Source organism: Podarcis gaigeae (assembly GCF_964106915.1).
Source record: "Podarcis gaigeae genome assembly, chromosome: 14".
In the NCBI taxonomy this organism is placed as follows: domain Eukaryota; kingdom Metazoa; phylum Chordata; class Lepidosauria; order Squamata; family Lacertidae; genus Podarcis; species Podarcis gaigeae.
In genome coordinates this window covers 27,053,693-27,080,864 of record NC_139690.1, presented here as the reverse complement: position 1 = coordinate 27,080,864, position 27,172 = coordinate 27,053,693, and the positions used below count along the sequence as shown (strand labels likewise).

At 44.1% G+C, this 27,172-nt stretch overlaps 1 protein-coding gene across 5 annotated transcripts; it reads right to left on the bottom strand.

The window, feature by feature from the left end:
- LOC310831884 (NADPH oxidase 5-like) lies at positions 1-26,998 on the bottom strand. 5 transcript variants are annotated; one of them, XR_014558034.1, is made up of 18 exons: positions 26,070-26,998; positions 21,061-21,175; positions 20,202-20,478; positions 19,389-19,599; positions 13,839-14,073; positions 12,393-12,546; positions 10,704-10,879; positions 10,188-10,370; positions 9,092-9,224; positions 7,644-7,798; positions 7,093-7,260; positions 6,397-6,441; positions 5,425-5,549; positions 4,306-4,360; positions 4,098-4,197; positions 2,369-2,535; positions 1,089-1,907; positions 1-533 (listed from the first exon to the last, which is right to left on the bottom strand). XR_014558034.1 is itself a non-coding variant. In XM_083713134.1 (17 exons), exons 2-17 carry the CDS (start codon positions 21,169-21,171, stop codon positions 1,776-1,778), a joined length of 2,310 nt encoding a protein of 769 aa, XP_083569260.1. In that variant the 5' UTR covers positions 21,172-21,175; positions 26,070-26,998; the 3' UTR covers positions 1,502-1,775. The 5 variants fall into 5 exon arrangements, 4 of the variants coding, with proteins under 4 accessions (XP_083569260.1, XP_083569262.1, XP_083569261.1 ...); XM_083713134.1 differs by lacking the exon at positions 1-533 and having other exon boundaries at positions 1,502-1,907; positions 20,328-20,478; positions 21,052-21,175; XM_083713136.1 differs by lacking the exon at positions 1-533 and having other exon boundaries at positions 1,502-1,907; positions 20,328-20,478.
- Positions 26,999-27,172: the final 174 nt, after the last annotated feature.

Below are 27,172 nucleotides of genomic sequence, written 5' to 3'. Positions count from 1 at the left end.
TGAGCAAGAATCTCTTGTTTATTAACTTAAAATGAGGGCAGCTATGTCTGTCAAACACTGGTAGAGGTGGAGGAGGAGGAAGAAGAAAGGTTGTCCTGGCTCGCCCCTAGGCAGCTCTTGCTTTCCAGGCCTCAACAAACAGACACTGCCCTCCTCCTCCTCCTCCTCTGGCATTTCTTCATTCCTTTTGCCAGTCCAAGCCTGCCTGGGATAGCAGGTAACAGCTGGAATCATCGCCTGCCCCTTGGAGGAGCGCTTCCTGGAAGAAGGAAGGGGGATATTTTCTCTCCCAGGAAAGGATAGGAAATAGGGAGCCCATGGCACCAAGTTGATGGAGCTCTTCTTGACTACTCTTTGACGATGGTGGAAATGCAGTCTACTCCAGGAAAGCAGGGGGCAGGGGCTTCTCAAAATCTGCTCAAGAAATGGGTAAAATGTGCTTGATGTTGGCCCTGCAGGCATCATAAAGCAGATTTTGAGACACAGAGAGCAGGGCCTTAGAGTGGCAATATTGGGCAGATGAAGGTGATGGACTACATGGAACTGGCGGAAATTACTAGCAGAATCCGAGACCAGGGAGAAGAGTCAGTGGAAGAAGATTGGAAGAAATTTAAAGATTATTTACAGAAATATTGCAAAATTAATGAATGTTAGAAGGATGTTGGAATGAAGTTATGTGGTTTTAGCAGAAATGTTAGAAAGGATTAAGAAAAAATAGATTGTGAATTGGTGAAAGGAGGGAAAGTAAAGTTACATTAGTTTAAGATAAATTACAGGACAAAAATTGGAAAAGATGGAAAGGATTTGCTGAAATAGCTAACCGAACTAGAATACAAAAAAGGGAGGTGTGAGGAGGTCAAGGAAACAAGCAAATGAAAGATAAGTTATGGGAAGATTCGCTGTGTTTTTTAATTGTTTGTATTTTTCTGTTTTTTTCTTTTCTTTTTCTTTTTTTCTTTTTTCTTATTGTGATGTGTTGTTTTGTTTCTGTTTAATATGGTGTTTTCTATTTTTTCTTTTTGTAACCTTTAAAACTTTAATAAATATTATTTTAAAAAAAATAGAATGGCAATATTGGGGGGGTGCACGCGCTCAAATGAGCCAGGCATGCATGTGTGAGCTGGGAGTGTCTTCTGTGTCATTGCAAGGAATTCTGGGGCGGGTTGTGCTATGCAGCTGGCAAAAGCATCCCAAGCCAGTGCAACTGCTGTTCCTCACCCTGAACTGAACATGTTCTTCTGCCTCGAAGGAGTCTGCTCAGCTGAGCTTTCCCCACTGTCCTTTCCCATTGCAATGGTGACTGTGCAGGAGACGTTCCCTTCTCCTCCTTCTTGCATACAGTTGCAAGAGAGAAGAGAAAGGGCCAGAACCCAGGGGTGTGTGTATGTAGAGGGATCCAGATTGGGACCACAGCAGGGAACAAAGTGTTCAAGCCCCCTCCCCTCCCCAATCCAGACAACTGACCTCCCTCCCAATCCAGACAACTGCCTTTCACGCTGGCTATTTCAGAAAGAAATGTCTTTTTATTCAATGGCAAATTACATGATTAACCACAATGTGTAGTTTGGCCCATTCAAACACAGAGGAAGGGTTGATTCACAAAGTAGCCCTAGGACAACAGTTATCAAAAACATTTCTAAGGACCACTTGAAAATGGCTGGGGGTCTTGGTGAACTATTCCACAAATGTTTTCTTCCACAAATCACATTGCCTACTTAACTCACGCATAACTTGCAGCCTTAACATCGCAGTCCAGGATGGCCCAGGGATGCTGCTCAAAAGTGCTCCTTGAAGAACTGGAAGTTGAACTGTTCGCAATGAGCTTTGATGACCTTGGCAAGAGCTGGAGAGCCACAGAAGAAGACATGGACCTTCCCTTTGTTTTCTTTCGCTAGTTTCTGAAAGAGCTGGGGGTACCGGAAAGAGATACAAGACAGAAATCTAACAACTCTCTTTTCAAGCTTCAGAAGAAGGTGCTGGCCTCGCCTTGGGCTCCCCCGATACATCTCAAATGCATTTTTTAAATAAAAAAAATGCATTTTTATTCTGCCCTTCCTCCAAAGGTTCTGCCCACCTCCATTTTATTTTCACAACAATTCTGTGGGGTCAGTTAGGCTGAGGCTGCCTGGCCGAAGGGAACCCACTGAGCAGGCTGAAATACTGACTTAGAATCTGTTCTTGAAAAGCAGCTCACACCACAGCCACAAGGATGCTTGGGAATCAGTCTTCCCAGCCTTGTGCCATTCAGCTGTTTTGGTGTCAGGGACTGGTGGGAGCTGCAGCTTAAATACGTACATGGGGCACCGGGTTTTTTTTTGGGGGGGGGAGGTGTTGTCAATTATGTTAAAAGTAGCTTTGTGAAGTCTACCTTGTTCCAATCTGGGCGCCCCGGCTGGGTTCTTGTCTTGAGGCCCGTGATGGAGTCTTTCTTCTCCTTTTTGGCTAGGAGATCTAACGCCATCTGCAGGCCAATAGCCTTCATGTCATTCTTGCCAAGCGCAGAGGTCATGTACAAGTGCATCTCCAAGAAGCGGTCTGCACATCAGAAGGAACATGGAAAGATATCTGAAGCGGGGGGTTCAGGAGTTCGTGACCCTTACCTCAACCCACCAGCTGCATAGGAACAGAGGAAACTGCTTTATACGGACTGAGAACCTTGGGTCCATATAGCTCAGTATTGTCTACACTGACTGGCAGCAGTGGCTCTCCAGGGCTTCAGGAAACCTCTCCCAGCCCTACCTGGAGATGCCACCAGGGACTACAAAGCAGGGGCTCTTCTACTGAGCTATAGCCCCTTCCCATCTTTGGCCCTCATGAGATGTGGCTCTGCACGGGCAGGGCAACATATATGTGCATAAAACTCCTCCACATAAGAGGTGGGCAAGGTCCTGGTGGTAATAATAATAATAATAATAATAATAATAATAATAATAATAACACTAACAACAACCCCGCCCATCTGGCTGGGTTTCCCCAGCCACTCTGCACAGCTCCCACCAGAATATTTAAAACACGATAAAACATCAAACATTAAAAACTTCCCTAAACAGGGCTGCCTTCAGATGTCTTCTAAAAGTCAGGTAGTTGTTTATTTCCTTGACATCTGGTGGGAGGGCGTTCCACAGGGCAGGCACCACTGCTGAGAAGGCCCTCCACCAAGTTCCCTGTAACCTCACTTCTTGCAGTGAGGGAACTGCCAGAAGGCGCTCAGAGCTGGATCTCAGTGTCCGGGCTAAACAATGAGGGTGGAGACGCTCCTTCAGGTATACTGGACCGAGGCCCTTTAGGGCTTTAAAGGTCAGCACCAACACTTTGAATTGTGCTTGGAAATGTACTGGGAGCCAATGTAGGTCTTTCAAGAGCGGTGTTATATGGTCTCGGCGGCCGCTCCCAGTCACCAGTCTAGCTGCCACGTTCCAGATTAACTGTTGTTTCTGGTTCACCTTCAAAGGTAGCCCCACGTAGAGCGCATTGCAGTGTCAAAGCAGGAGATAACTAGATGCACCACTCTGGTTGGCCCAGGAACTTACCGCATGTGGAGAAATTCTGTGCTGGTTCGTTGGTACACACACAGAGTGCCACCTTCTCATGCATGCTGAACATGCTGGTGGCATGGCTGCCAGGAGCATTGGTGGTGGCAGGCAGTGGGCATACCTTGCACAGCCCCCCCCCCTCAATGATCCATCACACATTTCTTTGAAATCATATTGAGAGGTCAACTGAAACATGGTATTTTGCATGTGTGGTTTTTTTACATTAATTTCAACAAGGAAAAGCCTGGAGAAATTCTGTGTTTTGAGCCAGTTCAGGTTTTCTGGTACCCCACTAAGAGAAGGTGTGTGTGTGTGTGTGTGTGTGAGAGAGAGAGAGAGAGAGAGGGGGGGGGAGGGAGCGAGGGAGGGAGAGATAAAGGATGCTGGGGGGGGGGTTAGGATGGTTCATGTGTGAGTTAAGTCCAGTTTTCCCATCAAAATATATCCAACCCACGGTTTAGGTTTGGAAGCCTCAGGGGGCATCATTCTGGTTCATCTTCTTGAGGATGGTGTTCAGTTTGGGTCACGGTTAAAGAAAGACAAGGACAAAAATTGGTCACCTACTGCTAGGGTCTTCTTCAGCCTGATTGATTTCCAGCTGGGTCAGCAGGCTTACAAACCATTCAAATGACTTTTGGTCTCTGTTGATCCAGATAAAGTCAACCTAAAGACAAGAAGGTTTTACTTACTGCTACTGCTGTTCATTGTTTTTGTAGCAAAAAAATGCTTTTCTGCACAAACGTCCAAGCCACAGCTGAGGACACCACCTCACCTTCAGGAGTTTCATGTTTTCCTGGCTAGAAGAGGTTTGCTTTCGCATATGGTGTCTAGAAAGAAAGAAAGAAAAATTATAGGGTATCTTCTGAGGTGAGCAGAGAATCGCCAGCCTTTCTTAGCAGCTGGCATTAACAAATACAACCAGGAATGGCTGTTGCTTATTACTTGGAAAGTTCAATGGAGATTTTTAAAAAAGTTGCAACCATTTTTAAAAGTTGCGTGTATTGGTTTACAAGAAGTAGACAAGGTTTTGAATCATACTGCCTTTCTGGCAGTAGACCAGGGGTGGTTAACCTCAGGCTGGGAGGTTTGGGGTGGGATGCAGACCTCCAAGAACCAAAGGCAGATCTCTCTATTTATCCATGAAGATTCTCAGTAAGCCACACTTCCTCCCCAGAGCTACACTTCCTGAATGTTTAGGGAAGGCTGGAATGCGTCCTTGACCTGCAATAATCCTTCTTGGTTACCTGGATGAAGACTGTAGAGATGCATCATCTGCAGTGACCTTTGCCATTTTTGTGGCTGGAATTTAGTCTTCTGTACAAGGGTACAGAGGGATGCGGGTGGCGCTGTGGGTAAAAGCCTCAGCGCCTAGGGCTTGCCGATCGAAAGGTCGGCGGTTCGAATCCCCGCAGCGGGGTGCGCTCCCGTTGCTCGGTCCCAGCGCCTGCCAACCTAGCAGTTCGAAAGCACCCCCGGGTGCAAGTAGATAAATAGGGACCGCTTAGTAGCGGGAAGGTAAACGGCGTTTCCGTGTGCAGCTCTGGCTCGCCAGAGCAGCGATGTCACGCTGGCCACGTGACCCGGAAGTGTCTCCGGACAGCGCTGGCCCCTGGCCTCTTAAGTGAGATGGGCGCACAACCCCAGAGTCTGTCAAGACTGGCCCGTACGGGCAGGGGTACCTTTACCTTTTACAAGGGTACAGACACACCCGCTTTTGCCCTGACCCTCAGGAGGTACCCATGCAAGAATACAGCTCTCAGACTGAAAAGGTTTCCTCACCCTTGCAGAAGATGTTGATCAAATAAAAGATTGCACATTTTGGAAAGGGGGGTGGGAATGCAGGTTCTGCAACTTTGACAAAAGAATTGATTCTAATCTGCAGCAGACCAACCTGAACATGATGCTTTGCAAAATGGAGGCAAAGGGTGTAATCCCAATTCCTGCTCCTATCAGAACGGCATGCTCTGATGTGAAGATCCTTCGAGTGGGAGTCCCATAAGGACCATCGATGTAGCACTAGGGAAGTAATGGCACGACACTGATTTGATCCTGTTCGTGGTAAATCTGGCTTGTTATGTTACGATTTATCCTTCGGGACCGCAGAGGAGTTAACTGAGCTTTCAGTGAACAATCTTCTTAGTGATAAGGAAGAATTCACAACTGTGGGAGTTCAGAACCCTGGCCTGCATTTGGGCCTGGCTAGCCTAGGGATTCGCTCCCCTTGCCATTGCCGCTAACTGCCACTGTCCCTCCCTTCTGGGATGCCTCTTTGTGGCCATCACTTTTCCTGTTGGTTGCTGTCTTGCTGCCAAGTTTTCTCTTGGAGGGGCTTCTTCTCTGCATGATCCCAGCCCATCAGGGATTGTGTAACGAACATGATGTCACCGCAGCACCAGATATAGCCTATTTAGACTTGGCTACGTGACAGAATGGAGGGCAAGCAAAGCTTTCACTTTCCTCTCACTCTGAGAGAGAGATTTAAACTGCATCAAAAGTGAGGGGACATCTTTTTAAGAGGGGGAACGTTGTCCCAAAGCCCTCTCCCACATTTTAGCTTAGCATCACCTGAGACACACTAAGACAAACTGTGGTGTTGGAGGTACTAATATGCTTCTGTCTCTGCCCAGGGCACATTCCCACCTCTTTTTTCTTCAAGTGCCTGCCTGCCCCTTTATTAAGCCTTACAAAATTTGACTTCTGTACTCAGCTACTTGATACATTCTGAGCTTTCTCCTGATACCTGGTTGCTCCCTCCTGCACCCGCCCCCCATGTCTCTGGGGAAGGGATGCTTCTAAACTCTGTACAGAACCTGGCCTGCTTGTGGGTGCTCAAGGCATTTCATAGAGCAGCAGCAGATCTTACCTTGATGTTACAGAGTCTCTGATTCTCACTAAGCCTGCCAGAAATCTGTTAACAAATATGTTATTGTTAGCAAAAGGTCCACCATATCCCATTAGAAAAAGAGCCTATTTAGGGATGGATGGCACTGTAAATTATTGTTTCTTTTGCTTTCTCATTTTCCCCTATCTCTTTTTAAATTTTTTAATTCTTATTTAACAAAGAATAAGGAAACACACACACACACACACACAGACTAAAAAACAGAAAAGCACACCAACAATATACCCTGCCAGTTCACAGTGCTGATGTTCTCTAATGACTGTGCAAGTTTCCTTAAGAGGGCAATTTACCTGCAAGTCTGAAACCAGCACTCTTCAAGGAGAGATGAAAGAAGCTGAACTTTTTTCATTCAGAAACAGAGGAATAGAGCTGTGAGTTTAGTGCTATATAGATGCTTGCCTGGGAGCACAGGGGAACTGGTGAAAATTTTCATGTCTGTCTTAGGAGTCTGTTTGCTTCTGCTCTGTTCTCCTTGCACAATTGTCAAGATTCAAGAAAGTGCCTAAGCCTCCTGTAGCCTCACTCCTGAAGGAAACTAAACGCACAGCCTCTGGATTCCTTGCCATATAGCAAGAGCTGAAGTGTGCCTTTCTGTGGGGGAGAGGGGCAGATCTATCAAGGATGGAATGTACACATATTTGCCAGGAGAAGCCAGACCTTTCCTCTTCTGGGTTGCGTGTTTCCCTCCTTGCACTGGCTGGCTGCTCCGACACTCGCAGTCTCCCAGCTGGGATGCCTGATGGGCATGTAAGATAAGATTTCAACCATCTCATCGGAACTGCTGGCCACAGGCTGGTCCAGGTCAGAGGAGCCAAAGAGACATTTCTGGAACAAAAGTTCATGGTGAGCTGCAGGATCTGACCTGCGGCCCTCTTGGCTTTGCTTCAGCTCTGTGTTGCTGTCCACAAGTTGACATGGGCTGGGTGAGTCAGTGATGGGTTGTGCTCAGTATTCTGCCTACACAAATTGTAACCCCCCCTCCCCACAAAAGACCTTGCTCCATACGGAAATAATTTCTCTATGCAATGAATGTCCAAGCATGCCCAGAGCCTCAGCTTTGCCTCTGCCCCCACCCTATAACCCTCCAGTACCGTATGCATCCAGTGCAATGCCAAAGAATTTAACTTAGAATCAACCCATTAATATTTTTAAAATGCCACTGAAGACCCCACAGTCATGGTTACTGAATTGTTGTTTTAATCGCAAACCTGCACCCATTTCTGGGACCTGCTCTTCTTCTTTGCCTTTGCCTTTCTGTCCAGCCATTCGGACCTGTGGTCATGACACTCCTGTTGATTCCAGAAATATTCATATAGCCTGTTGGTCCACTGTCCCAGGGACCGTATATGCAGCCAGATGGTCCCTTTGGAGAGAAAGCAGAAGGTTACCCAGTGAGGAACACAAGCATCCTTAGCCATCCTCCTTAAACTGAGCCAAGAGCCAGGAGCTAACCCACCTCATAGCAAGAAGTAGATCAAGGCCACCTTTCCCAAATTAAGAGGCAGGAACTCACCACTTACTTAGAGCAGCCTCAAGGATGAGGTCTCCAGCGTGGGCTGGAGACACCAGGAAAGGGATTATACCTGAAACGTCCTGAGCCTGATCGGAGCTTTGCAAGCCTTTTGGAATATTGCAAACTTGATTTTGAAAAGAGTAGGAACAGGACCAATGTTAATTTCATAACACATACAAACCAATGGGAATATCAAGCCTGGGTCACAAGAAGGGGATTAGCGAGAGAAGTGACTTTATCAATATTTCTGCAGAGAGAAATCTATCGCAGCATTGATGTGGGTTGCTTCAGTAGATCTGTACAGCCCTGAGTTGCTGCTCTGGGACAATAGCATGGGACTCTTCCTTCCTGGCATGACAGACAGTGGGACCAGATGAATTACATATCAAGGTTTTTACACCATCCTTCGCCAACCTGATACCCTCCAGATTTTTTCGACTATAGCTTCTGGCAGTGCTGGTTGGGACTGATAGGAAGACTTGGCATAAGTGCTGGTTTTAACCTATAAAGCCTTAAATGGCTCAGGACTGCAATACCTCAAGGACCACCTCTTTCCATATGACCCTAAGATCATCTTCTGAGGCCCTCCTTCATGTGCTGCCTCCTTGAGAGGTCCGGAGGGTGGCAACACAAGAGCAGGGCCTTCTCTGCAGTGGCTCCCCATCTGTGGAATGCTCTCCCCAGGGAAGTTCGCCTGGCGCCTTCATTATACACCTTTAGGCTCCAGGCAAAAACGTTCCTTTTTAACCAGGCATTTGGTTTATCCGATTTACATCCTATGCCCTTTAAAAATGTATGTGGGGAGGTTGTGTGTGGAAGGATACTGGGTTGCTGTTTTTATTTTTATTAGGTATTGTGTGGTTTTATATCTTGATTTTATTCTGTGAACTGCCCTGAGACCCCCGAGTATAGGGCAGTATATAAATTGGGGAAAAAATAAGAAGACGAACACAAGAATAGCCTGGCTGCTGGATCAAGCCGGTGGATCCATCTAGTCCAATGCTTTGTCCTCACAGTGGCCAACCAGGTGCCTCAATGCGAAACACGCATGCAGGACCTGAGTGCAACCGTTCCCATGACACCTGCAGGGCACCAGGTTGGTTCGTGCTGTTTGATGCCCTTTCCAGCTGGCTTGGGATCTACCTGGTTGCTCTGGAGCACTGCTGATGGTGAATGGATGCCATTCATACTTGGCTATGACTGGGATATTCAGGTACACGTAGTCACCAGGTTTGTAGTGGAAAAACGGAGGTCTCTTGATCACCAGATGAGTCACCTGGATCCAAAAGAGAAAGATCGGCAACAACTTGTTTGCATATGACCTGGAAGCACAATGCCCAGCTCATAGGAGGCTTCCAGATGGTCACTATTTAGAGGGTTGGGATTCTGTCACATGTCCCCAAATTTAGGTTGCACAATGAGGCTGCACATGTTCTTTGCATTCCAAGTGCATGACTCCCCCTCAAAGAATCTTGGGAGCTGTAGTTTGTAAAGGGTGCTGGGAATTGTAGCTCCGTGAGGAGTAAACTGCAATTGCCAGCATTCTCTGGGAGACGTCATGTGCTTTAAATGTATGGTACGCATACAGCCTTACAGTGGATTTGGTGCTCTTGCACTGCAAATCCATTTAAAAATAATTCTATTCAGAATGATTGTTATTATGAGGAACAATTGAGGGAGTTAGGTATGTTTAGCCTGGAGAAGAGAAGGATGAGAGGTGATATGAGTGCCCTCTTCAAATATCTGAACAGGCATTCACATGACAGATGGAGCAAGCTTGTTTTCTCCTGCTCTACAAGGTACAACCTGACCATAAATGAGATTCTGATTAAACCTTAGAAATAACTTTCTGACGGTAGTAGCTGTTTGACAGTGAAATGTACTACCTTGGAAGGGGGTGAACTCTCCTTCATTTGAGGTTTTTAATCAGAGGGTGGATGGCCACCTGTCAGGGATTCTTTAGCTGTGATTCCTGCTTTGCAGAGGGTTGGACTAGATGACCCTTGGAGTCCATCCTAACTCTGCAATTTTAGGATGCTATGAATTTCTGGGGTAAGAAATTTGATGTTAAAAATGCATGGAAAACTCTGGGATTGACAGAACAAATCAGAACACTTTGTAAGCTCGGGGAAATCAAATCAGATGCTCAAGCCACCTCACTTCCACTTCTACTCTGTTCGGAAAATTAGGTATTTTCAAACATTTCCCCTTTTAATTCATCATTGTTTGGGAAGCAAACCTTTGAGGGCAAGAGGTTGATTTCCACTATGTATAGTCCTCCAACGTGTGACATGGCAACACCGAAGATCTTCTCTAAGAGGAAAAGAAATCCAGGCACCACAAACCACTTCCAAAAGTTAGGACCGTGGGCAATTAACAAAGCCCAAATGATGATGTAAGAAAGGTGAGTCCAGTAGAAGACCTGCTGGTGACAAAGAAGGGCATCTTACTTATTCAAGAGAGCAAGGAGGTGTTTTGAACGATTAAGGGCTTGTCTACACTTCTGCTTGTCCCACCACTTTTCCCGGGAAAACCCACTGAATCAGTTCAAATGTCAATCGTTTTTTCCTTGTGGATTGAAGTTTCCACTGGACAAGTGGAAATGTGGATGAGTCCGAAGTTAAAATGGAACGAAGAGCACATCGATAATTTAAAATAAGCAAAGCTCAAAAGAGATCACTGACACTTGGGAGTTACTTGACTCGCAAGGCAAATGACGTAAGCAACAGGAAGGAGGAAGAAGTCAAGCAATCACCTCAAAATGGCCACCCTTGCGGACGAAAGTACTAGAGCACACCAGCATAAGGGCGATGAGGAGCTGCAGCATGAGGCCCGTGAGGGAGGCAGTTCCATAAATCCAGCCAATCCCAGGCCGGGTGGTGAAGAGATATTCCCAAAGCTGGTAAGTGCCTTTGATCTGAGACATTCTCACTACAGGGGAGAGAGAAAGACCTCCACTAAGAGAAATCAAGTCGTGTAGTGGACTAGCACCGCAATAACGGCATTCTGTACATTTCCAAGCACACTTCAGTGTTGGTGCTGACTTTTAAAGCCCTAAACGGCCTCGGTCCAGTATATCTGAAGGAGCGTCTCCACCCCTATCGTTCTACCCGGACACTGAGGTCTAGCGCCAAGGGCCTTCTGGCGGTTCCCTCACTGCGAGAAGCCAAGTTACAGGGAACCAGGCAGAGGGCCTTCTCGGTAGTGGCACCTGCCCTCTGGAATGCCCTCCCACCAGATGTCAAAGAGAACAACAACTACCAGACTTTTAGAAGACATCTGAAGGCAGCCCTGTTTAGGGAAGCTTTTAATGTTTGATGCATTACTGTATTTTAATATTTTGTTGGAAGCTGCCCAGAGTGGCTGGGGAAGCCCAGCCAGATGGGCGGGGTATAAATAATAAATTATTATTATATGAGGATGATGATGAGGATGATATGAACCATGAAGCTCTAAGACAACCTTGTATCATCCAGATGAGAGTTGGACTACAACTCCCATAAGCCCCTAGCATGTTGGAGCAGACAGTATGTCGGTTTGTGTAGGCAGGGAATGTAGGGAGTGCACACACTTTCTTCAAGCAGATAGCGCTTTTTGTATGTGAACATCCTGATCCGTTCCGCCCACATCAAAGCATGTGAGCAAGGAGCAAGGTGTTGGAGAAGGACCAGAACATGCATCTTTTAGACCTTTAAACAATTTGATTTTAAACAACTGTCCAAGTATGCGCTAAAGCACATTTTTATTTAACTACTATGGCAAATTTGCTTCAAAAACTTTAAACAGATGTTTCAAAGAGTTTTAAAGGAACTTGGAGAATTGGAGTGGGCGAACGAGATGATAAAATGGTACCATCCAGAAATGCCAGATCAGGCAGCCTTTAGAAATAACACACAATGATACATTAATGTATGCAAAAAACCTCACACATTTCTGATTTACGCACTATTGTGTGTGAATATTTCAGTTTTTAAAAATAGGTGTTTTAGTGCAAATTAAAATCCTGATTAGGGGGGGGGGAAGCAACATGCTGATAAAATAACACCATGGGCAAAGGCAGTAGTTCAAGTGTGCCTATGTGGATATTCATGGCAATAGACATCGCTGCACATGTAAAAACCACACTTCTTTTTTTTTTTTTTAAAAAGGGGGGAGATTAGTGCTAAGTCATTTACACCTGTGGAGATCGTGCTATTGGACTCTTTAAAAAAGTCAGTTTTTCTGTAGCCTAAAAAAAGATGCAAGCACCACAGGGAAAACACAGGAGAGCGGCCCATGTGTGGCTAAAATTATTGTTCTCCCTATGTCCTTATGGTGGAAGTGAAAAGTCCACAGAGCGCCCCCCCCCCTCCCCAGGCCTACCTGTTACTTAAAAGGAGGCATGGTAGGATTGAAAGGCAGTATAAAAATATTTAAAATAAATAATTAGAAAACTGTCACTTACCAAAGTTGGCCACATGGGCCCCTGTGTGAACTGCTGTTAGAACAGCCACTGCATAGCCCATTAACTGGTGCAGAATGACATTCTGGTCTAGAGGCAGAAGTCTGGCTACCCAGGTAGCCCGTAACCAGGTCAAACATCGGCGCAACATCAGCACCTTCAAGGGGTGAGAAAATAGCTGCAGAAGTTAGTTGAAGGGCCACATGTTTGCACCAGGCATGCTTCTAAAAGGACAGTGCTCCACAAGCATATGAAATGGATTTATACTGAGTCAAAAGTTTAGTCCTTCTAGCTCAGGCTTCCTCAACTTCGGCCCTCCAGATGTTTTTGGTCTACAGCTCCCATGATCCCTAGCTAGCAGGACCAGTGGTCAGGGATGATGGGAATTGTAGTCTTGAAACATCTGGAAGGCCAAGGTTGAGGAAGCCTGTTTTAGCTGTATAGCCTGACTGGCTGTGGCTCTTTGCAGCACCAGGGATACAGCTTCCAGGGCTTTTTTTCTAGAAAAAGAGGTGACAGAACTTGTTGAGCTTCTTTTAGGGGAGCACCCACCACACTACCGCCACCCTATGCCACACCACCCCCGCACACAGCCTCCATCACGCAACACAAAGCAATGTGCCAAAGTGCCGCAAAGCTACAGAGGTGACACAACACACCAAAGAGGTGATGAAACTCACTTCTGGTGAGTTCTGGCTGAAAAACAAAGCCCATGTGCTTTCCCAGCCATTTAAAGATGCCAGGGAATTGAATCTATGCATGCAAAGCTTGTGTTCCACTTCTTGGCTATGAGCATCTTCCAGAGCCTGGACAAAATCAAGGATGGCTGCCAAGGATGCTTGTGAATTGGGCATTGTCAGACACAGAATGCTGGGTAGGCAAATCTATTTATTTCAAACATTCAAAGCACACCTAAGCAGCAACAGGTGAGATTTGATGACAGAAATCAATAAGGGGGCCTGCAACAAAGTGTTTCTTTATACAGTTCTGGTGGTGGTGGTGGTATGGAATGGAGTATCATGGTGGTTGAGCCAGCCATGCCCTTCTCCAAGACACTCCATTGCATTCCCCAACCTTTTCTTCTTTTGTTTTTGTTTTTCCAACTAACACTCAACTTATTGAGTAACTTCAGTCCTCAATGGGTTAAAAAATATTTTAAAGACTTACTGTACTTTGGTAAACCTTGAGGTTCTCCCCAGCATGGCCAATATTGCCCTCCTGTTTCTCAGTAGCCCTACTGTGGCTCAGATCTTGCTGATACTCATCACCTGAGTTACTTATTGGAGACCGTGGGTTTTTATTAGCCTTAGAGGAGCAGCATAGAATACAAACAGAGAGAATTAACTTGTTCTTGTGCCGTCTTTTCGCCGGACCTCTGCTCTGACCCACCATGGCCACTTCTGTACACTTAACACATTCACTACATAATGAATACATCATGTTACTCACCACTATAAATGCACAGTTGAAGTTCAGGCACTGACCGCAGCCTTTGGCCAGCATGATCCAGGGGCCAGAGTCAACATGCTTCAAGGCCGCAAAGGTGAAGAGGACGATGTTCACACACAGGTAGCTGCCCAGGAAGAGAAGCTTGCTCCTGTTGTTGTGCCAATAGGCTGGGCGCAGGTAGCGTGGGGCGTGGCTCTTCCTGAGAGCAGTGGGGGGCTTTAACCAGCTTGCAGCACTGCGAGAAGGGAGAGAGAGAGACCCAGAGAGAAGAGACCATGAAGCATGCCATATAAAATAATAATAATAATAATAATAATAATAATAATAATAATAATAATAATTTATACCCTGCCCATCTGGTTGGCTTTCCCCAGCCACTCTGGGCGGCTCCCAATAGAATATTAAAAACACAATAAATACATCAAACATTAAAAACCTTCCTAAACAGGGCTGCCTTCAGATGTCTTCTAAAAGTCAGGTAGTTGTTTATTTCCTTAACATCTGATAGCCACTACCAAGAAGGCCCTCTCCCTGGTTATAGGGGGTGAAACTTAATTTTTGCAAATTTCTTCAGGGAGTGGTCTTAAAAATATGGTTTGGGGTGTGAGGAATACGAATCTGCCATGATTGATGTGACTGGACAACATGCAGCTTGGTAAGTCTATGTCTGATGAATAAGCACATAAACTGCTTTCTGAAAACTAAATAATTTAAAGCCTGCATTCTGAAAATGTCAGGTAATGCTTAATAATAATATAATACTATTGAATAATACTAATACTAATAATATATAACATATCTGCAAGTACTTGGCAATCTTTTTTTTTAAAGGCTTCTGTGCAATTTTTCACACATCTTACTTACCAAGCAAAAATAAATTATATTGATTTAAGCAAAACATCTTTTGAGTTCCCAAGTTATTTTCGGAATTTGTAAGCTGGAAAATTGAACACGCCCTAATTAAGCATACACCTTCCAGCTGAGCAATACTCAGCAGTTCACAAAAGTTTCAGGAGAGCATCTCTCCCCGATGCACATATCATACTGCAAACAGTTGCTCTTTTAATCGCTCACTAGAATGTAAGCCTTGCTTTCAACCCATGAATGCAAATAGAGCTCTCAGGACTCTATAAACCACAAGTGAAACCTTAATTGAACTGAGTTTTCTTTCTTTCTTTTTTGGAGGGGGCCTCTTAGGTTTTCTTTGTAAATATTTTTAAGTGTCTACAAACCTTGGGGTTCTCAGTAGACCTGTTTGGGCTACATAGCTTGCATAACCCTGAGCTCATCAGCAGTATACTGCATATTATTATACAGTGGCAGCTGCTGCCTACTGGGGCTGGTGGGATAAAGGATGGGGCAGAGGGCAGGACTGGAAACCATAGGAGGAGAGAGGGCTCTTGTGATCGAATCCTGCTTGCAGGTTTCCCACAGGCATCTGGTTGATCACTGTGAGAGTCAGGATGCTGGACCAGACGGGCTGGATGCTGGATCCAACAGGCTATTTAGGTTCCTAAATATACCAAGAAATAGACCTGATATTTGTGGTCTTTTTTGACCAACGTTTTGCTTTCCCACAGGCTCTTTAGAGGAGACATCTGACAACATTCTCCCCTCTGTTTGAAAGCACATGACTCCCTCCACCCCAAGAATTCCAAGAACTGTAGTTTACCCCCTCAGAAGCTATACTTCCCAGCATCCTTAACAAACAACAGTTCCCAGAATTCTTTGGGGAAAGCCATGTGCTTTCAACGTATGGTGTGACACAACCACTGTTATTGAGTTGTTTTCTTCAACCTCCCAGGATGACTGATTGCCATTTGGGGGTTAGAAAATACAGTGGTACCTTGGGTTACAGACGCTTCAGGTTACAGACGCTTCAGGTTACAGACTCTGCTAACCCAGAAATAGTACCTCGGGTTATGAACTTTGCTTCAGGATGAGAACAGAAATCGTGCATTGGCGGCATGGCAGCAGTGGGAGGCCCCATTAGCTAAAGTGGTACCTCAGGTTAAGAAGAGTTTCAGGTTAAGAACGGACCTCCAGAACGAATTAAGTTCTTAACCCGAGGTACCACTGTAGTTTCTCCCAGGGGCAGATTGGCAGGTGAACTGGAAAAGCACAGAGGGAAATGTACTTTCCTACATAGCATGTGGCTTGTCTCACTTGCACGAGTTTTCTGCCGCTGCTGTTCTAAAGCTTTGTTACATGGTGCAGCTGAACTGTGGCTTATGGGAACAAGAATATGTGGGCTGACTTAAAGAATGGCCAATGGGCGGATGTTTCTGTCATGGGTGAGGCAATATGTATTCAGATACTGGAGCATGATAGCTGGGGGGGGGGGGGGTCTGGCTTCTGTGAACAGCATGTGCTTCTAGCCTCCGTGATCACACAGAGCCACCTGCTGGTTCACTCGAGTACCAGAGGACTGCTATCACATAAGGAAATTTCAGAAGATGCAGGATCTGCTCGATAGAACCTCTTGCTGCAGCCTGTCGTGCCTCTTTTAGACTGGAGAAGCCATTGTGTGATGCCCAAGAATTGCTTGACAAGTAAAGCACCAAACTGGACAGCAGACCCCAGATTTGGCATGACTTAGTCCTTGCCACATGCTCAAAGCAAAGAAAAGTCCATTGGACTTTGTCTAAGCCCTGTGGAATTCTCAAGTAAAGCAATAGGTAGAGGTTGGTTCTGCCTTGGCACCTCTCTGGAACTGACATACTTCGCTTCCAGATGTAGGCTTTATTGTATTTCAGGCAGATATTTCAGATTCAGCTTTTCCACGTGTGTGATCGGTCAGCTCGTGAGCTTCCACACATTCCTATTTCTTTAACCGTGACGTTCACTGCTATTTTGTCATTTGCCATCCACAGAACGGAAGATGGTAGAACATGCTCTACAGGGAGCTGGCTTCAGGCACCAGGTCCATTGGCAGACCAGCTCTGTGCTACAAATATGTCTGCAAATGTGATATGAAAGCTGGCAACATCAACACTGCCTTGTGGACGACTGCAGTGCCTGGAGACAGATCATATATCCTCAAGCAGTGACCAGAGGAGGAATGACTGCTGGGAAGAGCACAGAGAGGAGAAACGCCATGGTGCATCTGCAGCAGCAAACCCAGATGCCTTCATCTGCCCCAGTTGCAACAAAACATGTCTCTCCCATATTGGTCTCTCTAGCCACAGGACTGCCATGTTCCAGTGCAGCCCAGCCGGGGTTGGGTCCTAGTTGCCTTAAGCAGGATTGCAGGTGTATTGCGGTCTGGACAAACCAAGGTCAAGCAGTTTAGGTCCAAAATATGATCCAGGGGTCAGGTCAGGCAGCAGTCTAACATTTAGCATGACAGGGAGTTTAGGCATGGTATAAAGAGAAGGAACTAGACTCAGGAGCAAGGAGCCAGAGACCTGTGTTGCTTCCAGCAACTAGAAGGCTCAAGAGGATGACCTTACATACTTTGGCATCCTAGACATCACCCTGGCAGCTACTTATGGTACTGAGTGAGTTTCAGGGATGCCTTAAAAGAGGATTCCTTACCCACACTGGGCCCATAGATGCATGCTATGCCGTTGCACTTTGGCTTGGAACTGGAGCTTTTGGTGCTGCCATTCTCCTCTTACAGTTTCAGCAGGTATCAACCCAGGGGACCCCTATAGGGGAACCTGCCTGCTCCTCAAGGTCATTGACCTGTGGGGTGTCTGGTTTGTCTTCCGATGACTCCACATCTGGCACCAGGTCACGGATAGGCATGACACTGCTTTGGAAAAAGAAACTGACACGGAGGCTATAGCTCAGAGAGGCGATTCATTGCTAATTTCCCTCTGGCTCTCTCTCAGGAGCCAACAACAAAACAGGCTGAACCTGCAAGGACAAAACACTCAAATCGTGATGCTGAGAATCCATGATAAATGGGGCTTGCTTATGAGTAAGTAAAGGACCCGTCTTGGCCACAGGAGAGGTTACTGTTAGATAATATGGCGCTATACTAAGTTTTTATTTTGGTTCTGGTTAACTGCAGAAAAGCAACACCTCAGCAGCGCTAGAGGGCTCCAACATGGAAGCAGCTAGAGACAAAGATACAGCCCTTCTCTTTTTCCAAAGGGAGTTTTCTCCTTCCGACCATTGATCCTTTGTGAATTCCAGAGGGACAGCTGCTCTAGTTTTTTTCTGCAACGAAATCAGCGAGAGAGACTTGGGGCACCTTTAAAAGATGGGAACCAATTTATCGTGGCATCTTTCGCTGGGCAGAACCCACAGCCAAGCACATCTGATGAAACAGGCTCTCATCCATGAAAGCTTCTGCGGGAATAAATGCGTTAATCTTTAGGGTGCCACAAGATGCTTTGGCTGTTTTTCATCTGCTAAGGAAACCGAAGTCCTCTCTGCCCCAGTGTTGCAAGCCGCAGCAGATTTCCGCCGCAATGACAGCTGACAGCAGCGGCAGCAGGCTCAAGAGTTCCAATTACGCGGAGCTGAAACATAGCAGGGGAATGCAGCTCATCCCCAAGAGAATGCAGGCAGCTGCGGCTGAGGGAAAAGGGTGCAACTTTCCTTCAAAGAGGCTCCCAGAGCGAGTTTCTTTGCCTAGGAAGCAAGCAAGCAGGGGTGGGTAATTATTTCTAAACCCCAGGTGCTGCTGGCAAGAACATTTCAAGGTGTCAAAGGGGAAAATATTTCTGAGGCTGCCAATGAAAATGACCTGTCTAGGCTGAGTCAATGGTTCAAAGCAGCCTTCCCCAACATGGTGCCCTCCAGCTGCTTGCAGGTACAACTCTCACGAGCCCCAGCCACCCAGCCTGCAGAGATGGCAACTGAAACCTGACACCACCACCTTCTTTCTGCTTCTGCTGCTGGTATTTCCCAGGCTCTTTGGCCCAAGCTTTTGGTCTGATGGGTGCACAACTTTCTAAAACTAGAGAAATTAAGAAAAGCGAGGCGTGTCAGGCCCTGCCCCAGCATAATTTTAGGCAGCTGGTAAAAAAAAGAGTTTCTGTTTTAAGAAGGCCTTCAGATAACATTTCTGTCTTTCTCTTATTTCTCTTTGATGTTTGTTTGTGATGGCTGTTTTGGAATATGTTACAGTAGTTTTGGTGTTTTGTGTTACTGTTTTAATCTCATGCTGGGTGTTTTAACGGGGATTCTTATATATGTCAATATCATTGTGTTGGCTGGATTTGTTACCGGCTTCAAGTTTCTTTTGAAATTTAGGCGGGATGTAAATTTTAAAAAAATTAAAAATAAGAAGGTGTTGGTTTGATGGGATGGATCCTCCTGTAAGTGGCAGAAGGAATTGTAAGATGGAACTGAGGATGAAGGAGCCCCGGTGCCGCCTTACTGCTGCTGGAGGACAGTGAAGCAGCATTTTCAGGGGGTAATTTGGGGTTACAGGATACAGTCTTCCCCAACCTGGTGCTCTCCAGCTGTTTTAATGCCACAACTCCCATGGACCCCAGCCAGTATGATGCTAGGAGTGGTGGGACTTCTCCAAAACATCTGGAGGGCATTAGGTGGGTTGAGAAAAGTTGGATTAGGAGGTGGAAGAGGAAATACCTTATGGTTAAGTTCTCCATGACCTCTGGGAAGCGCTCCAGTTCCTCCCTGAGCTCCTCAAAGGTGATGGACCCACTGTTGTCAGAGTCAGCCGATTCGAAAAGGGCTAACGTGAGGTCATCTAATTTCTTCTCTGGCAAAGATATTGAACTCTCCTTCAGGCATGACTCCAAGACCGTGCGCAATTCTTCAGGTTCAATGGACCCACTGCCTACAGTGGAAGAGGATCTCCAGTCGGCATCAAATAAATCTGCAACAGGCAAGATTTAAGGCAGTTGGAGCCTCTAGGTTGGATTACCACAACACAGGCCCATGCAGAGCTTGTCTGAGGCCCAGAGAGGCATGGGGTATCCTCGTTTTTCTTGCTTCCCTTTCCTTCCTGTTGCTGCCTATTCACCTGTTGCTTCCAGGTGTGCAAGCAGTGGTGTGAATGGGCAGTAGTGACAAAGGCAAGCCCAACAACGACACACTCACACACACAAATATGAAATCACTTTTAACTAGAATATTCTTGCCTCTAAAAAAAACCCTGAGGACTTTTTCATAACCATTATTTTATGCATTATTTTATGCACAAACAACCAACACAATGGATTTGGACATGCTGGGCTAGCTTTGTAAATGCTCCAACATATTTCATAGCCCACAATTTGATACAATTTCTGAAGACTTATTTCACGATACAGTGAGATGTAATCAAGTTATACTAGCACTAAAACAGAAATAAAGTTCTGCACCAAAATAAAAGCTACATTCATGTCTGTTACAAAAACATTACTGATCTGATAATAAAACATTGCTGTAGTCATTTACCATTCCATGTGAATGGACCAACCAGGAGCATTGGTAGTTATTGCCCTAAAGTGCCAATGCTGAGCAGAACAGTGATATTGTTTTGACAAAATGCAAGTGAACAAGGGTGCTGTTTTGGAATTTTACCGTCCACATCATAAACTTGGAAGAGGAACCGGAGTTTGTCTGTTTCACTCCCATGTACCAGCAGCTTCAAGGCCTCCAGCAGCTCGTCCAAACTGATGGTGCCGCTTCCATCCAAGTCAAACAAAGCAAAGAAACGCTCAGCGAAAAAGGACTATAGGAGAGGGCGAAAATGTTTGCAAAGTCAACTGGGGGGCGGGGGTTAATCCAGGAGTGGAAATCACACACACACACCCTCCAATTTCTCACTAGTCTTTATTACTTGCTTCAGTATTATGGGAATAGAAGCAATTGAGTACTTGAAATATTAGTGAACTGGGGACTTTCAGATAAAGGGAGATCTGGCTGGTTATTAAAAATAGGTTCTGAAAAACGGGCCCCCCACTCTGACCTAACCCCAAATCCCCCAATCTTCAACATTACTTTTTCAGTCCCTACTGATGCCAGCATTCTCCCCCCGCCCTGCTGATTTTGCTCTTCAGCACCCTCCTTCTCTGCCCATGACCTCCTAGTCTCCATCAGCCACCCTTCTTCTGCACACCATTCCCAATTAAGCATCTCCAGGTACGCATGAACAAATCTATATGCACAAATTCCCTCCCAAAAAAGGGGTGAAGCCAAATATCTTCATAGTATTTCCTCACACAGGGGCCGTTCCAAGCAAAAACATTGCATTGTCACAATCCTCAGCCCAATTGGGTTTCCTACCCCATTTGACAAAACTTGCCTCCTTCACCTTGAGAGCAGCTTTGAATTCTTCCAGGTCGATCTCTTTATCTTCCCCGGCGATACTTTCAAACTGTTTGGCTACCCACTCGAGCCACTTTGTGTCATCATCTAAGTTCATGGTGCTAAGAAATTGGAAACCAGCAGGACCATTAATTTCTTCTTCTTATTTTTTTGCAGTCAACTTTGGGCTGATTGTTAAGATTTCTGATCTGAACTTTGCATTGTAAGTAATGTGAAGGAACCATCTCAGGTATGGCAGAACATGTTAGTTAAAAAAGAAAGTCATTCAGTGTTTTGTGAGCAATTAGATATTGCACCCTAGTGACAACAAAGATTTTATTGCCAGAAAGTATAGTAGGCAGAAAATATGAATGGCATCCACATGCTGGTAAAAACAGAATAGTAAACTAAACATACTCTGAAATCTGCTTTTGAGGTGAGTTATGGCCCTTCATTTGTACCTGGAGTGCTTCCCTGGAAGTCATACTTATCTCAAGAGACTGAGAAGATTGTGTCTCATTTTACCAGGTTGATGACTTTCTTTTTTTCTCTTTTTTTCTTTTTATTTGCTTTTTTATTGAGATTTCCACACAAGCAAAAAACATATAACAGAAGAAAAAAGGGCATATAAAAATAAACAGTAAACACTCTTATCAATCAATGTTTAGTATCATCCACTTATTTACACTGCGTTAACAGGCATTTTGACCTCCCTCCTATCCTGCTACGGTTTTCTTACATTTTTTCTTCTCCTGCAGTTTCCATTTTCAAAATTTACGCATAACAAGGATTATGTTAGACCTGCTGTAGTTTTTAATTTACCACAATTTATTTCAATATACGTCACAAATTTACTCCACTCTTCAGTAAACTTTATTTCTTTTTGATGTCTGATTTTGTTTGTCATTCTTGCTGATTCTGCATATTCAAATAATTTTGTTTGCCAATCTGTGATCGTGGGAATCTCAACTGATTTCCATTTTTGAGCTATCAATATCCTAGCTGCTGTTGTCGCGTACTGAAATAAATTTTGGTCTTTTCTTTTAATTTCATCTCCAATTATTCCTAAGAGGAATGCCTCTTTTTTTTTTTGAAAAAATATACCTAAAGATTTTTTAAAATTCATTATATATGAGCTCCCAATTTTTTTTGATTTCGTCACACGCCCACCACATGTGGTAAAAATCTCCCTCCTTTTGTTTACACCTCCAACACATTTTATTTCCGCTTTTATACATTTTATCCAATTTTACCGGTGTGATATACCATCGATACATCATTTTCTCTAAATTTTCCCTTAGTGTTGCACACACTGTGAATTTCATTCCTCTGTTCCATAACCTCTCCCACTTTTCGTACTTTATATTATGTCCCACGTCCACTGCCCATTTTATCATTACCTCCTTTACTACTTCATCTTTTGTGTCCCATTCTAACAACAAATTATACATCTTAGCTAACAGTTTAGTTTTCCCTTCTAATACTTCTGTCTGGTATCTAGATTTTTTCTCGTTCATCCCCAATTTTTTGTCCTCATTCCAAAGTGCATTTATCTGATGGTATTGCAACCAACCTGTTAGTCTATCTTTCAGTTCATCATATGATTTGATCTTCCAACCTTTTTCCGCTTTAATCAATATGTCTTCATATGTTAGCCTTTTCGCTTCCATGTTTACCTTTTTTATTGTTAAGATATCTGTTGGGGATAACCACCGAGTGTTCTTTTCTAGAAGTTTCTTATATTTTTTTTCCAAATTCCAAGCAGTGCTCCTCTGAAAATATGATTGGAGAATCCTTTATGGACCTTCCCTTTATTTAGCCACAAGTAAGCATGCCAACCATATCTATTGTTAAAGCCTTCTAGATCTAACAGATCTAAATTCTCCAGAGTAATCCATTCTTTAAGCCAACACAGGCTGGAAGCCTCATAGTATAATGTTAGGTTTGGTACGGCAAAGCCCCCTCTTTCTTTCCTATCTGTTAGTATTTGAAATTTAATTCTTGGCCTCTTTGCCTGCCATGTAAATTTTGAAAGACTTTTTTGCCATTCTTTAAAGATCGCGGATCCCCTAATTACTGGGATGGTTTGAAATAAGAACAGCATTTTTGGCAGGATATTCATTTTGATTGCCGCCATCCTTCCAGACCATGAAAGTTTTAGCCTATTCCATATATCCAGATCTTTTTTAATCTCTTTCCACATAGGTGTATAATTATCGCTAATTAGATTGATATTTTTTGAAGTTAACCAAATACCTAAGTATTTGATTTTTTTTGAGATCTTAATTCCACATTCCTGTTCTATGTTCTCTTTTGTATTCCTATCTATATTTTTCACCAACATTTTAGTCTTTGTTTTATTTAGTTTGAAACCTGATACTTTGCCAAATTCATCTAATTGTTCCAAAACTTTACCGGCGCTTATTTGTGGTTCTTCTAACGATAACACTAGGTCATCCACATAAGCTTTCAACTTATATTCCTTTGTTCCAACTTTAATGCCCCGTATCTCTGGTGTGTCTCTCACCTTATTCGCTATGACCTCTAGAACCATTATGAATAGTAAAGGGGAGAGAGGGCAACCTTGTCTTGTTCCTTTCATAATGCTAAATGTGTCTGTCAGATTGTTGTTAACAATTAATTTAGCTGTTTGGTTAGAGTAGATCACCTTTATGCCTTTTATGAAGTTGCCCTCTATTCCCATTTCCTCCATAGACTTTAACAAAAACTGCCATGAAACGTTATCGAACGCTTTTTCTGCGTCTATAAACAGTAAGGCCACCGGTATTTCATTTTTAACATCTAGGTATTCTATGATATTTATAATATGTCTGACATTATCCTTTAACTGTCTATTTGGGAGGAATCCGGCTTGGTCTTTATGTATGACATCTTTTAAGCAATTTTTGAGTCTGTCTGCCATTATTCCCGCAAAAATATTATAATCATTGTTCAGGAATGAGATAGGTCTGTAATTTTTTATGTTTAAGCTGTCCGTATCAGGCTTACCAGGTTGATGACTTTCATCAAGAGAGGTGGGGAGAGCGGGATCCTGCTTATTCTCATTGGCCTCTTCACACCTTTTGATACACTGACCATGGTATCTTTCTGGAGTGGCTCTGGGATGTGGAGGTTGGGGGCACTGTATTGCAGTGGTTCTGCTCCTAATTTCAAGGCAGTTTTTTTAAGAAAGCTGTTATGAGGAGCTATTGCTTAGTGCCATGGGAATTGTCCTATGGGCTGCACACTCTCGGAAGGAGCAGACCAGTAGGTTGGTGATATTCCTGGATGCAACATTGTCACTAGTGGCTCAGGTGGCCTTGGTGGCTTATTTCCAGCTCTGCCTGGTTTGCCATCCATGTCCCCTTTTGGACAGCAATTATTTGGCCATTCTACTCCATGCTCTGGTAGGTTACAGACTGAATTATTGGGATGTACTCTACGTGGGACTGCCCTTGAAGGTGACTCAGAAACTTCAACTGAGCCAAAATACAGCCACCAACGAATTCCATTTAGAACTCATGTAATTTCTGTTCCAAAAAAGCTGCACCAGTTCCTTGGCTCAGTTGAAGTTGCTCACATGAGTGCTTAAAGCCCCATGGACTTAAAAGTGGATGCCACATTTAGTGAACTTCACAAGTCTTCCCTTACAGATCTGAACCCTTTGTTACTTTCAGTGACAGTGACGCTAGTGCCAAATCATCACACTATTTGGTGCCTTATCTGTGAGCAACTAAACAAATACACCATCTTCTTGCTTGGCACTGTGATAGCTAAGAGAAGCAGCTGTATTATTACCTATTGCATAGATTTGAGCCAACCAATTTGGTTAAACCTCTGCCTGTTTGTTTAAGTATCAAGATTCTCATCTCATGACAAATTTTTCTTCTGCGTTATCCTCAGCTTGAGATTGGCTATTTATTGCTGCATTATATTTAAAATGCAGCTGATTGTGATGACACCTGTCTTTTCTTTACATTAATTAAAGTACCTAACCTTTGCAAGATTGGATCATGTCCACACAACCTGAGTCATGCTGTGCCTTTATTTTCTAGCTGTCAGAAACACACAGGAAAATATGTCCCATTCATGTCACAGCCTTTTTACTCATCTTTGAACAGAATCCTGCTTGTAAAGCAACAGATGATGGGTGAGCTTGTGACACCAAAGTTGGAGGTGGGTTGCTATGGGAATGTCAAAACCAGGTAACAGCAATGAAGCTACTTATCTTTTTCTCTTTTTGATGCAGAAAAGATGCTATAATGTGTGAGAGAGCTAAGCTGCCTGTTTTGGAAGGTAAAGCCCAGCCTGAATGAGAAATTGTTTATGTGTATTTTACTTAACCAGATTAGAGCCATCAGTGGTATAATATGGCAAGTGTTGATTTGTTGTGGCACGAGAGAAGCAGGTTTACTGTCATGAAATGCACTGAGTAGTCAGTCTGGGCCTCAATGTAACCTACCTTGGAAGATTGCTGTGGCTATAAAAATTATAGCTCTGTGCACACTGAAAAACACTGCAGAAATATGTGCACACATTCACCTTGCTCTCTTTTTGTCAGACTGCAGTTTGATGGAAATCACATTATTCAGGGGAGGACTGTTACCGTGAATGCCATTTTATGCAGTATCATTGACTTAAGTCTCAAATAAGTTTGTTCTCTTTCAGCTGAGCATGACTGTTAACACTCATGGCCAAGTAATGATCCACTTCCCTTGGCAAAAATAACCACCATCCTTAAACATCATGAAATGAGATTTTCATGATGTACCTCACCCAAATCACAGGATGGGTAGGGACCAAAGGGTCGTTTAATTTAACCTCCTTGCCCAGAGGAAGGACAATTCATTGATCAGCACACACATCCTTGCCTCAGATTTATCTAGCAATTCACATGATGATATACATCAAAGCAGAGAGCATAAAGAGACCATAAAAATGAGTAACTCCAGAAGACTCATGCAAGCTAGTCAAGCCACACACTTCAGGGGTAGACAAAAAAAAGCTGTGTGTTACCTGCAACGTCTGTCCCAGAGACTTCTTTGTCTAGCTCCTCAGACTTCTTTCCCCTCCCAGCAGTTTACAGAATCTCTTGCACTTTCTAACTCAGTATAAAAAAAGATGCAACCTAGTGTACCATAAGAGATCCTATGGTACAAAAAGTATTTTTAAACATACTTTTTAAACATACTTGAATACTGAAAATGCCATTTGTTGAGATGCAAAATTTAGTATCTTCTTTGCTGATGAACAGTCAAGTCAGACTGCACTCTGAACAAGACAGAGAAGGCTGCTCTAATTTAGGCAACAACCCAGAAACAGGTGTTGATGACTAGCTGTATGCAGAAACAAAAGCATGACTAGCCTCTTCTTGTCCATGAAACCTTTTGTAAGTAGTAGGACAAACTGTAACCTATTTAAATCTATTTGTTTCCACTATTCATTTGAGTAACAAAGCAGAAAGAATTTAAACAATCAGAATTCCACATGATCATAGACAATTTTGGGGGGAGAGGGATCATATAGCTCTTCCATTACTGCCAGGAATATTTAATTCTTCTGGAATTTTATTGCCTTTGTGCTACATTTTGTTAGTTTTCATATCCTCCTTCCACTCTTGTCTACCATCTTCATATAACACACAGTTCTTACAGGGATTTTTGCTGAAAGACCACTAGCAACATTATTTAGAAACGAAACGAAACCATGAGGCCAATCCACAGAGACTGGATCTATCAACGACTCTTGGCTAGTAAAGCTAAAAAATGGAGCCTACATCTATAGAGGCAAAATACCTCACTTCCAAACACAAGGGGCAAGCAACAAGAAATGGTCATTACCATCAAAAACACTTGTGAGCTTCCTGGCGTATCTGGTCAATGCTAGATCAGGGTGCTGGACTACATGGCCCTTGTCTGATCCATTGAGAAAACTCTTTTTATAACATCACCACCACACTGCTATGGTGACCTCTGAAGGCAAGAAGTGCCTTATATTCTGCTGCTGCTGCTGCTGCTGCTGCTGCTGCTGCTGCTGTTGTCATCATCATAACCTGCCTTATCTCCTGTTGGGACTCAAGGTGGCTTACAACTAGAATAGAAACAGCTTAAAAACATGTT

What these genes read in the sequence shown, in the direction of transcription:
- LOC310831884 (XM_083713134.1), bottom strand. Translation starts at nt 21,171, where the DNA reads ATGAACTTAGATGATGACACAAAGTGGCTCGAGTGGGTAGCCAAACAG. An exon ending in TTGCAAAGCATCATGTTCAG is followed by an intron (nt 4,361 to 5,424) that starts GTTGGTCTGCTG and finishes CTTTCTTTCTAG; the next exon opens with ACACCATATGCGAAAGCAAA. An exon ending in AAAACATGAAACTCCTGAAG is followed by an intron (nt 4,198 to 4,305) that starts GTGAGGTGGTGT and finishes TCTTGTCTTTAG; the next exon opens with GTTGACTTTATCTGGATCAA.